At 43.2% G+C, this 16,672-nt stretch overlaps 2 protein-coding genes across 2 annotated transcripts; both read right to left on the bottom strand.

Annotated features, from left to right (window-relative positions):
• Nucleotides 1-2,698: 2,698 nt before the first annotated feature.
• Nucleotides 2,699-5,210, bottom strand: LOC130203805 (sarcoplasmic reticulum histidine-rich calcium-binding protein-like). Its single transcript, XM_056430220.1, has 5 exons — nucleotides 4,220-5,210; nucleotides 3,169-3,248; nucleotides 2,979-3,050; nucleotides 2,823-2,877; nucleotides 2,699-2,739 (listed from the first exon to the last, which is right to left on the bottom strand). Exons 1-5 carry the CDS (start codon nucleotides 4,944-4,946, stop codon nucleotides 2,699-2,701), a joined length of 975 nt encoding a protein of 324 aa, XP_056286195.1. The 5' UTR covers nucleotides 4,947-5,210.
• Nucleotides 5,211-7,498: 2,288 nt separating this feature from the next.
• On the bottom strand, nucleotides 7,499-15,780 carry LOC130203803 (tryptase-like). Its single transcript, XM_056430219.1, has 6 exons — nucleotides 15,700-15,780; nucleotides 11,038-11,052; nucleotides 10,741-10,915; nucleotides 9,871-10,139; nucleotides 9,446-9,588; nucleotides 7,499-7,914 (listed from the first exon to the last, which is right to left on the bottom strand). Exons 1-6 carry the CDS (start codon nucleotides 15,752-15,754, stop codon nucleotides 7,612-7,614), a joined length of 960 nt encoding a protein of 319 aa, XP_056286194.1. The 5' UTR covers nucleotides 15,755-15,780; the 3' UTR covers nucleotides 7,499-7,611.
• Nucleotides 15,781-16,672: the final 892 nt, after the last annotated feature.

The raw sequence follows: 16,672 nt of genomic DNA, 5'->3' as shown, positions 1-16,672 counted from the left end.
AATAAGAGTTGGTGTTTAGAGAATGGATTATGTCTTTCAGGCCCAAACGAGCCATTGTCGGAATGTTGACTATAAGCTGCAGTAATTGGAGATATGATAAAGGGTGTTGGTCAGTGCCATTTTAATCATTACACATATGATTACATTCAAACTGCTCAACTTGTGAAATCTTTAAGGCAACAGAAGATTAAACATGAACAGATAAACTGTGTGGGAAAGTGTTACATCTACATACAACTATACACACGTTTCTTAAATTATTTTTTGGTCTGATTACCTGCAGCCGTGAAAAAAAACAGCTAAGATTCATGATGCACTTTAGGTTGACATTAACTCAGATTTGACAGTTAGACAAGAAGATTGATTCTTGGAGCCGAGAATCAATCGACTCGTCTCACTTTCTGCCAGAAAGTTGATATTTGTAACAGTTCATTTAAATTGATAATGACTATTTGTTTCATGACAGAAACTACTTCAACATGAAAACATTGACAGTTCAACATCACCTTTTCTTTGTAGGTCAGAGCATCTATTACAAGTGCTCCTGTGTTTACACACACACACACACACACACAGGTGCCCCACCCTTCTCCACATCACGGCTCGTGTATCCAAGTCACATCTGAGGTTAAGCTTCCCAAACACAAGGGAGCGGAGCTGCAGATACATTTGGTGTCAGGGACCTGTATCAACAGCGGTTGCTTTCCGGGCTCGACGCTCTGGCTCAGTCTGTGTTGATTCAACAAGATGCTCAAACATTCGTCCTCCTCTTTTTTGCCAACTCACCGACAACTAAACACAAAAGCTGAGCATAAAACCGAAGAGCTGAAAGTTCCTCTCCCGTCTGAAGGGAAACGCTCTGCTTCCCCTGAGCAGCAGCTGCAGCTCGTTAACTAATCAGCTGGACAACTGACTGCAGGACTTTCTGTCAGGTCACAGATCTATTACATTACATGACATTACATAACATGACATGTCCTTTAGCAGACGCTTTTATCCAAAGCGATTTACAATAAGTTCATCAACCAAGAGTACAAAATCAGAACAACAAGAATACAGAAAGTAACATCTCTTCAAGCAAGTCGAACTACAAAAGTACCATAAGTAAATAACATGAGTAAATAAGTAAGAGCCATTTAAGTGCCACTGAAGTTCTAATCTGTAATTGAATCCAGATATAGTCTGAAGATGTGTTTTTAGTCTCCGGTGAAGATGTAGAGACTTCCTGCTGTCCTGATGTCAGTGGGGAGCTGGTTCCACCAATCAGGAGCCAGGACAGCAGACAGTCTGGACGTAGTGATGAGCTCGAGGCGACGGGGTCACGAGTCGGTTGGCTGTCGCCGAGCGGAGCGACCATGCCGGGGTGTGAGGCGTGACCACATCCACGATGTATTTCTTTAAGTGGGGTTTCAGAAATGCAAGTGTCAGTTTAATTTGTGTGTGTATATTTCTTGTGAAATATCATCGAGGCCAACAAATATAAGCTTAGTGCGAGCAGGGGGGAAAAGGTAAGATTATAACTAATTAAAGAATCAATAAAAGGGGAAGGGTGAACAGAAATTATTTATTAAAGAAACAGCGATACATGTAGTTTACTTTTGTAAACTATTCAGAAATGTATTCATACTCGAGACTAAAAGTTTAAACCCAATTTATATATTTAGAATATTATGATGAATCATTTCGATTTAAAACATGAATATCCCATAAGGTGAACCTGACTTTAAATGCACGGTTGTATTTTATAGGCATAATTACCCAAGTTATTGACGTTTTTTTGACTGCTGTTTAAATTAGTCCCAGTCATGCGTATAAACACAAACATATATCTAGTAATACTTGAGAAGTCAGTAAACAATGTGAAATAGAAAACTAAAAGTAAACATAGCAATACAGCTAATTGGAAGCAAATTCATTCAGAGACAACCTGCTTGTGATGTAGCTGCATTTCGACTACATTAAACCAAGTTTTACAGATGAGGATACATGTATTATCAGATGAGAATTGGGAAAATGGTATATGTTGTTGTATGTACATTGTTGGGCCTATCCAACATTTGCAAGTTTCCAGAGTGGCGGTCGACTTTATTTTCAGTGTTCTAGTGCATTCATACAGATGTATGCCAATGAGAGATAAATTAATATTTTGGATCAACTAAACTGTTTTACAAAAATGCTCCTACAAAAAAAAATCCTAACACATTATATAATCGCCTCAGTCAGTTATTATCACCCTTTTTCATTGAAAATGTACAGTATAGCAGATCATTAAATACAAAAAAGGAAGGAATAAAAATAGACCTTTCAGCTTATTTCAAGGCACGTTAAAAATCTAAAAATGAGTTAAAACCGAAATGTGTTTTTATTTTTATTTCTGTCAGCTGTCAGATTCACGGAGAGCTCTTGAGGGAGTGCACGTGCTGCTTGAGAGGCGCGGACAGCCGGACAGCCGGACAGCCGGACAGCGCCAGTACCGGGTGCGTTACCTCGCGCCGGCACAAGGTGGCGGTAAAGGGCACCGTCTCCAGGATGCTCAGAGTAGAGAGGCGACAGTCCTGCAAAACAAAGACCACAGACCATGGGGGAAACTCCTCACTGAACTCGCATTTCAAAACACTGTGTGTGCCTTGCTGCTATTGATTCTGGAGATCATCATATAGTAGAAGTGTTTAATTAAATATGAAAGGGTTGGGAAGTCTTACTGAAAGAGGGTCCCAGTTAGCTCGTCAATAAGGCCACCTGGGGGGGAAATGCAATACAATATTACAAAAAGGTTGATTTATATTAATAAACAAGGTCCATGCAGAGTATGGAGTATTTACCTGGTGTGCAAATGGTGTCACACAGTATTGGGCAAATGTAGCAGGATGAGCATTCCTGGAAAACAAAAGGGTTTAAATGATGAGGCTCCTGACCCACAGAAACATTGCTTTAAATTATTAGAGATATATATTATATGGAGAATGTTCACTGCTTACTTGGCAGTGCTCACAGTGGTCGGACTCCTCTCCCTCTTCACACGGGCATTCGCCACAGTTATTAGAGCAGTACTAAAACAGGCAGAGAGATTTATGTACAGTTATTTTCAAATTAACGGGAGGAAGTTATTTGAAGTGATCTCAGACTATTCATTACACCTATATCCATTCTTCCACTCCTACATGTTACCTCACAGATGGAGCAAACGCTACACAAAGAGCCGGAGCGGAATTGCAGCATGTCAGCCTCCTCTTGGCTCGATTCCTTTGCTGTGTCATCATCTTCCTCCTCATCTAAAGCCAACAGAGTCACGGATACATTAGACCACGAGAGCAACAGAGACATGAGCTCATCGAGTCCCCAGAGCCAACCGAAATAAACCAGTAACAACAAGTGTCAACGTCTTTTTAGTCGGGGGGGGGGGGGTTCTGAGGAGTTATTCAACGATGCATCGAATCAGACTTTTAAACGTGGCGTGGCAGTTCAAGAATCCAACCGGCAGTTTGAACGTGCATTTCTGCGTTGGCAAAGTGGAAGAAATCGAGAAATCAGTGTCACGGCGGGAAAAAACACGTCCATTGACGGATTCTTCTAAAGCTTCTGATCGTTGCACTTCCTCTTCCTGTGAGGTCAGTGTTCTTATTGTGGGGATGCATTTGTGTTTTGGGGGTTTGATTTGACCTTTTTCTCACAGCAATCACTCTTTGATTGAATGTGTCGTGATTGGCCCACTGCCAAGCAGCATGTTCAGAGGCCCACCAACACATCTCCACAGTGGACACCCTGCAGCGCCGTTCTTTAAACACGTATCTCAGGGATCCAGATTGTTCCTCATGAGGCGTGTAAATGTGATTACGGCTCCTATATGGATTCAGACTTCACTTCATGAGAACTTTCCTTTTTCATCGTGAGATCATGTGTGACAGTAAACGCTAAGATGAGAACACAACAATATGTTTTTGATTTCGCCTGTAAAGGTTTCAGGAGTTTCAGGCAACGTGCAAATAAGTAGACAACTAAAGTAAGGCGTCTGGGCTGTGAGCAAACTTTACTTTACTTTACTTTACTCAGCACTTTACTTTATTTCCCCCCTGTATATTTAGTATTTAGTTTTTTAGTATTGTGTTTTGTGTTTTATATTTATTTTCATTGATGCTCTGCTGTGATTTTTGGAATTTCCCTACTGTGGGACAAATAAAGGAACATCATAACATATCATATATATTATATCATTATATACCGTCATCTTCCTCTGCTTCAGTTGCTTCTTCATCATCATCGTCATCTTCTTCAGCTAACTCAACTACTTCAGTTGCGTCATTATCGTCTTCAGAAGCCTCCTCTTCTTCCTCCACTGCTGCCTCATCGGTCTCCTCTACTTCTTCAGCATCATCCTCCTCTTCCTCATCTGCGACCTCCTCCCCCTGTTCATCGTCTTCCTCTTCTTCAGCCTCCTCCCCCTGTTCATCGTCTTCCTCTTCCTCGGCATCGTCTTCCTCTTCTTCAGCATCGTCTTCCTCATCTATAACCATCTGCCCCTCTTCATCGTCTTCCTCATTTGCAGTCTCCTCGCCCTCTTCCTTGTCTTCCTCTGCATCCTCCTCATCAGCCTCTTCTTCGTCTTCTTCCTCCTCGTCAGCCTCTTCTTCTTTTTCCTCATCTTCAGCCTCTTCTTCCTCCTCCTCAACAACCTCTTCCTTTACTTGCCCCTCCTCTTCCTCAGCCGTCTCCTCTTCTTCATCTTCATTATCTTCCTCCTCTTCATCATCATCTGACTCTTCGGCTACCTGCTCATCTTCCTCACCTGCACCCTCAGTGGTTTCTCCCTCTTCTGCCACGTTTCCGGCCCGGAGGTCCTCGTGGGCCCCGGCCCCGTCCTGGGCGCTCACGGCCCCAGACAGCGGGCCCTGCGCTGGGCACAGGAGGACCAGCAGGAGCCCTACTACCCAGCATTTCACAGGGGCCATTTTGGAAGACAGTCGAGGACCTTTTCTGAACTATAAATCCACTCCGGAGGATTATCTCCACGCTGGTTCTTCCACCAAAACCCCCCGAAAAATCAACGGGTTTTTAACACAGAAAAACCATTAAATCCACAGAAAACGTAACAGGGGGTGAAGGGAAGCGGTTCAGCTCTTGGATGCAGAGCGACGGGCCGAGGAGGGCCGCTGCGCTCACGAGACTCACGGAGCAGAGTGCCAGCCTCGTGCCGGGAACGCAGAGGACAAACACAGCTGGGCGTGAGTGACGGGGCCACATGGCCAGAAGAATGCTCCCGATGCCCTTAACCCAGGGCTTTAGAGGGGGGGGGGGGGGTTAGGACTGAAGGAGGGTAAAAGAGAAGTCACAGAATGTATGGAAAGTTCAACATTAAATTATTCCTTTTCAAAAGTCAATTGAGTTTTAATTTGACATCACCATTGTTGTAAAACTGCTAAACTAATCCAGGAGAGCAACATTTTATAAACGTATGAGTACATGAGAAGTTATCTCCTAAAATAAGTCAATTCTGTAAAATCCAGAAGGGCAAACTTCTTCCATGTTGACACTATTCTGTTATTCAGTATTTTATATAAAAGTGTATATATGTTTCTCTAATTGTAATGTAATTTCAGTACACATCTCTAAATTCCCCATAACACAAACTAGCCAATACAGAAATATAATAATAAAAAGGCAGTTCTACAGTTCTATTCGAAATAAGACAAAGAGAAACCGATGTTATTCAGACGCAACAACTTTTACTTTTCTTATCCTCAACCCAGCCAAGCGATGAGGTGTAATCCTGTGCACCGATTGGCTCCCTTCCTTTAATTCATTCTAATGCAGCTGAAGATAAGGACTGCGTGTGCTCTCACTCCATTGGACTTCTGAAAGCAGATGCATTTGAATAAATGTTTTAACATCAGCATTGTACACCCTTTAAGGGTTAGACCAACACAGCTCAACAGTAGAGATGGGATTTGCTTACTGGTTGCAAAGCAGAAGAGAACATGTCAGCATGATGTATGGAATGGATGTAAATAGAAGAAAATGGAGATGATGGAAATATGCACATGTGCTGCAACTTGACGTGAAAAAGAAACTTTATATTCAAAGTACAGAGTTTATATTCACGCTGTTCCATATGAAGCCAGATGAGAAACCGGATGGAGAGTTTGAGTGTGTGCTTCATTGTGTTAAAGCCCCAGAATGGAGTTTTTCCCTTTTAGCGCCCCCTTCACTTTGAGGTATTTAACGGTTACTTCAGTGTCGTAAATACCCAGTTACGATAGATGCAGCCTCGCATAAACTTGTATTGTTGACCAGACGAAGTCAGAAACCACGAAATGATGTCAACCGATAAGGTAAGAATATTTAAAGATTTTACATAAATATGACTGCATAGTTTTATTCATTGTGATATCGGAGATGAATGCTAACATAACCAAAAGAATGACATTTAGTTTAGATGAAATACCGATCGCGTTTTCAGCCTATATACGTTGTTTTCTAAATGTTTGAATGTGGAGTACGTGTGATCGAATGCAATATTGTTGACAACACCAACAAGCTACATATTCATAATTTACATTGGAACGTGTAATTCATTACAAGAGACTTCGCTTGCTTCGCCCTTATCCTGGAGCTGTGAGCGTGGACTGGCACTTTATGACATTGCGTAATCACTGCCAGAAAGCAGGTCGAAGTTCATCCGCCCCGGATCGGGCGGCTCCAGAATCCTACATAGCGGAGTTATTTCCCCACAGACCCCCGATGGCGGAGCCGCAAATCGCCATATTAAAAGTCATTGTAGCGGCACAATTTTTTTCAAGCTGTTATTTTAAGGTATATTGTTACATAATGTTACTTTAATTGCCCTGTGTCCTTTTAGCTGTATTGAGTTGTGTTTAGCGGATGCAGATGATGCATCAAGTCTAAAACAAAAGAATCCCATTCGTCATTTGTTATAACCACCAAGATCCGAGTCCCGGGCCATTCTCACGTTTTCCAAGAAGTGTGGGTTGATATCGTTAATGAGATCGTAAGTTTGGGATATCAATCCTCCAAAAAGTTTGAACAGAGAACAACACTACAGTTCTACACTGCACTGTAATGGTAAAATATAGTAAAGTCATATTATGTGCAAGTATAGCTTAGGTGATCAGTAGTTTATTGGGAGAGTGGTTTGGGGTAACGGGAACATGAGGGATGGACCAGCCTGCCGTCATAAAACTAATGGTGTTTCACTACGGGGGGGTTCAGGAACCAGGTGGTGTGAGGGGGACCAGACACAAGTTCTCTGGGCCTGATCAAGATAAGGAGCTGACCTTTCAGGATGTAGGGAAGAGGACCTCTTCTCTGAAGTTGTCGTATAATTTAGAATCAACGCTTGTGTTTGTTTGACCGGGGCCAGGAGGGGTAACCTAGATCGGTATAAAGAAGGCCGTGACTGTTGTTCGTTCTCGTGTCAGTTCCCTGAGAGCTGTGACAGACTTTTCCTCCTTGCAAGGAATAAAACAGATGAAGGCAATTTTGATTCAGAGACTTTATTCCTTCTTTCCAGATTAACAGAGGAAATCTTCCACTACAGCACTTTGACAACACAAACTCCACTGCAATCGTTGTGATATTAGACACATACATTATCATTTATAAGACAAACATAACGTAACACAACAAAGCCAGAGATGTGAACAAGTGTTCTGCAGGAACATTAACACTATCACCATTTGTACACACAAAGTTGTTGTCTTCATCAGTGCCTTTGGAGGCGTACGTTAGAAAGCTAACGTTTGCCGCAGGCACTTGATCCATGATCCAAGTCTGGAACTGAGATACTCGGGCGTAGACTTCAGGGAAACCAGCCTGGGCACACGATATTTCTAAACTGACAATGCCGGACTGAATCCACCGCGAGTTTTGTTGGCATTGCAAAGGACCACCAGAGTCCCCCTAAAGAAAAAGAGGCAAAGCAGTGAGTTGAAAGTAGAGAGAGGTACCGGAACCTAAAATAGTCTGGAGCTAAATTATTAAACGCCAGACAATTAATAACCTCCATCATTGTATGTTCTTTTTATTGGTTCTGTTTCAACATGCTGGTGTTGGTTAATTTGTTATCACACTGCAGCGTGTGTTTCCTCTGCTCTCTACATGTGACTAACATCAGACACACACACACACACACACACACACACACACACACACACACACACACACACACACACACACACACACACACACACACACACACACACACACACAGGGGCGGCCCGAGCACATTTGGCGCCCTCGGCGAGCTTCACTCGTGGCGCCCCCCCCCCCCCCAAAACACGAGTTTCAACTTTCAAACGCTATTTTGCCCTGCAAGACTGAATTTCTTTCAAATAAACAGAACAACGATCGCAACAATGAACAAACATTAAATAAAGAACAAAATCCCTGAGAGAATGTCACGTCTGTGCTGAACTACGCTTCGGCCACGCCCCCCTGATCAACGGTGCACATTCACTCCCTCGTCGTGCCCAAAATAATGTGACCGCCTACGGCTGTTTCTAATCCAGCTAGCTCTATAGCTCAGCATGATGAGTGTTTGACTGGACACCTGGAGATGCGTGATCGATTCCAGGACAAGACAGCTTTTTTCATCACTTTTTTTTTTTACATTGAATTTACATGACGTGGTCTACACTTCACTCGCTACTTATACTACTTTTTGGGTTCGACTATGTTTGAAATTGTTACTTTCCTTATTCTTGTTGTTCTTCTTAGTTTGTACTGGGTTGAAATGGCAACTGTAGTCTTTTGGATATTGGCGTGCTAAAATGACATGTACATGTAATGTATAGCGTAGGGACACATGATGCATGAATATGTTCACAGACTCAAAGCGCCACCTACTGGCTCAACTGGACTTTGTCGAATCTGGCCCAAACTTCTCGTGCTCGTTACAAGTCACGGCCCGAGTCAAGTCCGACCGGCGTGCCTGCGTCCTCGGTCCGGGGGCGCCGGCGAGACCCCCGACCGGCGCAGATGAGCGAGGACCCGTTCGACGCTGCTTGCAGCTTTAATGTTTTTTTTGTTTTCTGTTCTGTTAATGGCTGGCATTGCCGTCAAAATATTGGTTGGAGATATAGAAGGGGGCGCAAAAAAAAACTGCCTAGCAAAAAAATAGTATAATTTTTTTTTTTTTTACTAGGCGCATTTTTTTGCGCCCCCTTCTGAATGGCGCCCTAGGCGGCCGCCTATACCGCCTGAAGGAAAAACCGCCCCTGCACACCCACACACAAACACACACACACACACAGCGAACAGATCTGAGAGGAAAAAGACACAAATACTTTCTCAATCAACACACCTAAACAAATGTAAACATAAGTGATGCGTATTTCGAACTTAAGTGGCCTTACAAAGCCTCAGGTATTCTCACTGAACAAAACATTGTAATAGCTCTACTTAAAATCATACAATGGTGTATTATATTAACCTGGCATGTTCCTTTGTTCCCTTGTCCCGCACATATCATTTCATCAGTGATGTTTACCACTGGAATTGGGCTGTAGTTGCTAATGCACTGCTTTTCTCCAATGATGGGAACCTGAACTTCCTGCAGTGAGGATGGGAGGGGCCCTGTGGAAGAGAGAGCATGAGATCAGAGGATAAAGTCCCTTTCACACAGTTTTAAGGATTTTTTTCTTCTTTTTCTAGTCAAATAACTTGTGTGCATCACCGAGGTTTTGTTTAAATTGTTTTTGTGAGTGTGTGTTCTGAGACAAGCCCAACAATATCGACAAGAAGTCTTCTGACAATGCGATATGTCTTGTACTCTATTAATTTGTTCGTGATGCTAACATGTTGATGTTTAGCGATGTATTACCCATAGGGTTATCGTGTCAGCATGCCAATACTCACCGGTACGTCCAAGTCGGCCCCAACCAGTGGCCCAGCAGAGGGTGGCGTTGTGAAACTGGCTGGTGTTACTGGCCAGACAGACAGGCCTGATGTAGTCAGTGAACACAACGGGGCTTTGGAGCTTCATCAGGGCGATGTCGTTGTTGAAGAAGATGTTGTTGTAGTCAGAATGGACGATGATCTGGGACACGGTGCGGCTTACCTCGTGAATGTTAGAGCCAGTCTGAGTCTGTCTTCCCATGTAGAGAATCCATGGACTTAGCGTTTTTCTGGAAAAAAATAACAAAACAATGAATATTAATCATTGAGTCTCACAGTCGCAACACGTTTAATCAGAAAAGGACAGCTGGTCAGTCAATGTCAGTTCTTTAATTGAGGAAAAGCAAAAGTCTGACCTGCACCATTCTGACTAAAGAGTGGAAAGAATCTGACTCAACATTTTTAAAACAACAGACGACCTGAGAACTGTTCCGGAAAGCAGGCTAACAAACTCTTGGAGTATTGCTTGTGAGTATTCTTTGTAATATAGTCCTGTAGCACTATCAGAGGACTGTGTGTGGCGTTGAACATGCGCATTGGGTAGTGATGGCACAACTCGTTACCCCCAATCCGCCTGCGTACCTCTCATAAGAGGTAACAAAACATATTAAAAACTATGTGCAACCTATTAAATAAAACTCACTTTCAAACATCCTTCTCCAGCACAATCCTGCTCCCTCAGAAATATCATGCTTTTGAAAAATACTTACCAAAGCCACATTTATTTTAAGACTATTTAAAAATGGACTGCTAGTCCATTTTATTGAAACTCGAAAGCGTTATCTCAACAACAACAAAAATAACAATACCAGTGCCATGCGTTGTTCTTACGTTAGGATGCAGTGGGCTGCTGTGAGTACCCACTGGTCAGTGATCAGGCTCCCCCCGCAGATGTGAGCTTGACCACCTGAGAATCTGAGATGCATGCTGACCTGCCAGGGCCATGACCCAGCTGTAGCATCCTGTCCACCCACTATCCTTGTGTTCAGAGGTGCCGCTCCACAATCTGAAAGAGCACATAGACAAACTGTGTGTCAGTACATATGCCATGAGGCGGATTCAGGAGTAGCTGTGTTCAAAGTTGTTACAGTGCAACTCTGATAGCAAATTAAATATGACTGTGCTTACCCTGAGCATTCGACCCTGCAGGAAAAGAGAGATGAGCATTAATAGTGTAGAAGAAATGAGCAAGTACAGACACAAGATGGCACGACAGCTCCGGTAGCTTCATCAACTGCTTGTGGAGGTGTGCTCTCCAGCTCTGCAGCTCTGCAGCTCTGCAGCTCTCCAGCTCTGCAGCTCTGCAGCTCTGCAGCTCTGCAGCTCTGCAGCTCTGCAGCTCTGCAGCTCTGCAGCTCTGCAGCTCTGCAGCTCTGCAGCTCTGCAGCTCTGCAGCTCTGCAGCTCAGTCCTTTTGACCCGAGTCTGACCCGGGTTAACGCTCATCTGGACATGAGCCACTCCGTCGTGGGCTCCGGCTCCCGGGTCGTCTCCATGACGTGACCCGGGAAGGACTCGGCCGAGATTGTCTTTCGATTTTATTGAAGGCATTCATTCACTTTTAAGAATTGTTATTTTTCTGTATTATTGTGTTATTCATGTTTATAATGCCGAGTGATACTTTTTATTTCTATATCCGAATACCCAAATTAAAACAGAATACATACACAACAGACAAATAACCCATGAGTTGAATATTCAAGTCCAGCTCTTTATGAAGTTTATATTCAGGTGAGGCGGCTCCTGAAAAAATTCTCAGGGGGGGCAATTTTTTTGATCATGATTAACCCTCCCAAAACCATAGACCTTCAGACAGCTGTCTATGTGTAGCTTCATCACAATGCCATCAAGTCATGTGACTCCAGTCAGTGTGACGGCTGTGACTGAACTCTGTCTGTGAGCTTGTAGTTAGTTCATAAGCAGACAGACAGTCTGAGGCAGTCTGTGAGCTGTCTGTCAGTAATCTAGCTCCTGGTCTTTGATTTGGTGATTTTTTCAAAAAGGTTTAAATAATTATAATAATAATAAATATGAGATCACCATTTGGGACTCCTGCATCTGTGCTTTTTCAAATAATAGAATAAATACAATTGCAATCACTTCCAAGTAAACCAGATTTCTCCAGCAAAAAAAAAGCTCAATGTTGAGCTTTTGTTTTGAAGGGCAACAGCAGAAAAGCGGAACTCACTGAGGTAGGACCTGGCAAGTCGCCAAGAATCTCAGCTGTCGCGCAAGCGTAACTTGTTAATGCCATCACGTAAACATTTACACGAAGGTACAGGCATTTCAACATATATTTATTCATGACTTAGTTTTATGTCTTTGTACTTTGACCGTGTGTAATATGTGAAATATCAATAAAGGTCTTTCTGCATTTCCCCTGCGCCTCACCTGTAGTACCACTGCCCCCCACTAGAGGGGCACGCCCCACCTGTAGTCCTACATTCCTCTTTCAGGGAGCACAGCTGACAACACGGCTGTCACAGAACCGGTTTTCAGGCGTTCATTCCAGTCAAATCAGTCGGAGATCTTTTCTGACGTCGCTCTTCCAGTCAGGAAGAAAACGTTTCTGAAGACACTTTAGAACATTTTCGAGAATGAGGAACAATGTGTTTCTGATTTTATTTTCATTTTATTTTGGAGATCGACAGGGAACTTCTCCGAGATCGACGTGTTGGCTACCGCTGCTCTAGGAGGTCCTAATTCTATTGTTGCCGATGTCTCTTCATTGTTACGCCGACCGAAATGAGTTTCTTTCAAAGAAAGAATTGAATCGCTGCTGGAGGGGCGAGCCCTCCCGGAGGCCGGCATAGAGCATACGTGTCAAACTCATGGCCCACGGGCCAAATGTGGCCCGCCACGTCATTTTATGTGGCCCGCGACGGCATGAAATAAATATGATGCCTCTTCTTAAAAAAGGGAGGAAAAAAATCTTGTGCTTTTATTTTGAAGGTCATTTTTTTTGCAGCGGACTGCGGTCTGTTCACGCTCCTTCATGCTGCGTTCAGCCAGAGGAGAGGCGAACCCTTGCGTTGCTTTACTAAATGTACTCGCGTGAGTTCAGTCGCCGGACTATTTGTCACGTTTTCTTCACTCGCGCTAGAAGCGCCGGAGAGGGGGCGTGGCTTATCGTGGCATATAACAGTTCGTTACCACCGTCCACCACGGAAGAAATACACACTCTTTGTTCTGTTGAGAAAGTCCCACACACATCGGACCATCAAGCCCTCGCGTCCTGGTTAATAATATAAATATTACATATTATATTATCCGTAGCCGCACGCAGCTTCTCCAGGAGCTGCGTCTGGATGACGGCCGCTTCCAGACGATCAATATCCTCCGGAGGTTCTGATTCAACGGGATGACGTCAGTGACGTCACGCGGAGCATTTGAACAGTCTCACCTACTTTTGCCGCCCGAGTTTAAAAAATCAGCCCGAATGACGCGCATTTTTCGCATCCTGTCATTCACGCGCCCGGCGGACATCCAGACGCGCGTGCGTGTGTGACCACATTGACTTTGTGTTAACAAACATCCCCAGTTCCCCTATTATGAATTCCTCCATCAGGTCTATGTCAGTGGTCACTAAGGTTGAAGTGAGTGCTGCTTCATGTTGTTCAGTATTTATAATATAATCAGAAGAAAAGTGAATGTTGAATATGTGAATCTTTTTTAATTACCCTTGTTTAATTTATTTATAGTTTGTGTATAAAAGCTGCTCCTCAAGACTCTGACTTGTAGAGCAGCTTTGTGTGTCATTGGTTCAGTGAGTGAGACATGAATTACATCTTTTGAGGCTTTTTAAAACCAGACTTTTTTAGTTCATGTTTATGCATGAAAGCACTGTTTAGACATGTTTTAAAGTCTGAAGTTACTGAGTAGTAATGTATGTTGTATTACCTTGTGTCCTTAAGATTCACTTGTTGGTTCATAATTGACTGTCAAAGGGAATATTACTAGTGCTGTGAAAAAATAACGCGTTAACTCAGTTAATTCAATTACAGGTTTAACTAGTTTTTTTTTTTTTACGCATTTAACGCATGCGCAGAATGAGCTTCCAATCTGTCTGTTGTTGGTCGTCGGGACGGAAAAAAAGTCACTTGCAAAATGAGCTTGCAATCCACCACTTCAATCTGAACTCTGTCCGCTCTCATGCAGACGGTCTGTTCATCGGTAATGATCCTTCCGCAGGTTCACCTCCGGAAACCTTGTGACGACTTTTACTTCCTGTAGATCAGGGTCTCAACACGTCGATCGCGACCTGCCAGTCGATCGCAGCGTAGTGTCGGTAGATCGCATGACATTAAAGAGATTGGCCCGCCCCCTGACATGTTCTCTATAGCACGTCTTTGTTCTTTTATGAAACTAAACGTCTGTTGTTGATCGTATCTCCACAGCAGCATGTCATCTCTGTCTCTTCGCGTTGCGTTAACACTTATCGATCTCCGTCTCGCGCGCCACAGAGCTCCGTGCGCGCGCATCGGGACCGAGCAAAAAAAGTCACTTGTCAATCTGTCCACCTGTCCGTGTCCGGGCCGGTGAGGTTTCAGCTTTGCAGCGGTGTCCCCGCCGTCCCTTTCATCACGGCCCAGTTCATGAAGAAAACCCACACAGTCAGTTTGCCTCAGCAGCTGCTAGAGGAAGACTAGAGGCCTTTAGATTGTATCATGGTGGAGTTAATGGTTGACAAACAAGAGAAAGATGTTCTGTTTAACCTCCTGTTACCTTTACATTTACTAACATATTTTACCCTCGGGGTCAATTTGACCCCAGCAATTAAAACCTCCAGAAAATTATTAGAATTAATATTGCTTCCCAAGTTTAAGTGTGAGGTACTTTATGTTTGTTTGTTGACTACCTAAATAGCCCTTTAAATAAATAAAAAAGTTGATATTTCTTATATGTTTGACAGTGAAAAACAGCCTGGGGTCAAATTGACCCCAAAGAACACCGACATTAAACATTGAATGGGGTCAAATTGACCCGAAAGGTAACAGGAGGGTTAAACATTCTGTTTAGAATGAAGATGTATTAATGTTCCATATGGAAGAAAACTGCTAAATAACTGCTGAGTTGCAGCACCATTGTATAGAAGAATGTATAAATGTATATATCCGTCTTTTGTCATAAATCTCTATGTTCTCACAAAATATACCGAGAATATCGGTAATATGTGATTAATCATGATTAATCCACAAAAACCTGTGATTAACCCGATTAAAAATTGTAATCGTTTCACAGCCCTAAATATTACTAAATAATTTTGTTGTGCATTCTGTGATATTCTGAACTCTCAGGTTCAAACTGCACCATCTTTTCATTAAATACATTTGAGAAGTTAAAAATGTCCCTCGATGTATGTCTCAGCTTGTCATTCAGGGGTGATAGTGCATCCCAAAGCCAGACCAGTAGAGAACCACAGCCCCAGACCAGTGGAGAACCACTACCCAGACCAGTGGAGAACCACTGCCTAGACCAGTGGAGAACCACTACCCAGACCAGTGGAGAACCACTACCCAGACCAGTGGAGAACCACTACCCAGACGGATGTGGCCCTCGGTGAAAATGAGTTTGACACCCCTGCTCTAGGCAGTGCGGCGCCCTAATCGCCCTTATGGACAAGCCGCCCATCATATTTAAATATCTTTGAACAATTTGTAAAATAACCAGACATTTCAGGACAACATATACATCCTTAAAAATTACCATAGAGTAAAAACAAACTAAATATACATTTTAAAAGAGATATTGGTAAACAATATAAAAACTGGTAAACCCATGTAAAGCTCACCTTGTCCTACAAGGACTGCGAATAGCAGGAGGATCCCCACGGTCACGGCTGCCATGTGCTGTATCTAACTCGTTGCCTTCGGGAAGCGCGGAGTCTTTCCGATTGAGATTTTGTCTTCTGAATGTGTATTTAATCTAGTTTTATGAACACTCCCATCTCAAACCTGTTTTTCTTCCTTTGTCCTTAGACTTACCGCGTGACTCATTTCATTGCTTCCATCTCAGAAGGATCAAACATCGAGCAAGAAGCGCTGTGAAGGCTACGACCACATTGGCTTTATTTGGTAAACGGGTACAGACTTCCTCACCATACGTTTTAAATATATTTAACCAAAAGTTGGAGACTTTTGGGCATAGACAGAACACGTGTAACAAGTCTGCTGGCTGGCCTTTACATCGAGGACAAACGGGTCAGAGTTTGGGTACATTTTTGCCGTTGTGTAACGCGCCCTGTGTCCTTTTAGCTGTATTGAGTTGTGTTTAGTGGATGTAGATGATGTGTATATCAAGTCTAAAACAAAAGAGTCCCATTCGTCATTTGTTATAACCACCAAGATCCGAGTCCCGGGCCATTCTCACGTTTTCCAAGAAGTGTGGGTTGATATCGTTAATGAGATCGTAAGTTTGGGATATCAATCCTCCAAAAAGTTTGAACAGAGAACAACACTACAGTTCTACACTGCACTGTAATGGTAAAATATAGTAAAGTCATATTATGTGCAAGTATAGCTTAGGTGATCAGTAGTTTATTGGGAGAGTGGTTTGGGGTAACGGGAACATGAGGGATGGACCAGCCTGCCGTCATAAAACTAATGGTGTTTCACTACGGGGGGGTTCAGGAACCAGGTGGTGTGAGGGGGACCAGACACAAGTTCTCTGGGCCTGATCAAGATAAGGAGCTGACCTTTCAGGATGTAGGGAAGAGGACCTCTTCTCTGAAGTTGTCGTATAATTTAGAATCAACGCTTGTGTTT

This window comes from Pseudoliparis swirei, chromosome 13 (assembly GCF_029220125.1).
Source record: "Pseudoliparis swirei isolate HS2019 ecotype Mariana Trench chromosome 13, NWPU_hadal_v1, whole genome shotgun sequence".
In the NCBI taxonomy this organism is placed as follows: domain Eukaryota; kingdom Metazoa; phylum Chordata; class Actinopteri; order Perciformes; family Liparidae; genus Pseudoliparis; species Pseudoliparis swirei.
This window is presented reverse-complemented; position numbering and strand designations above follow the sequence as displayed.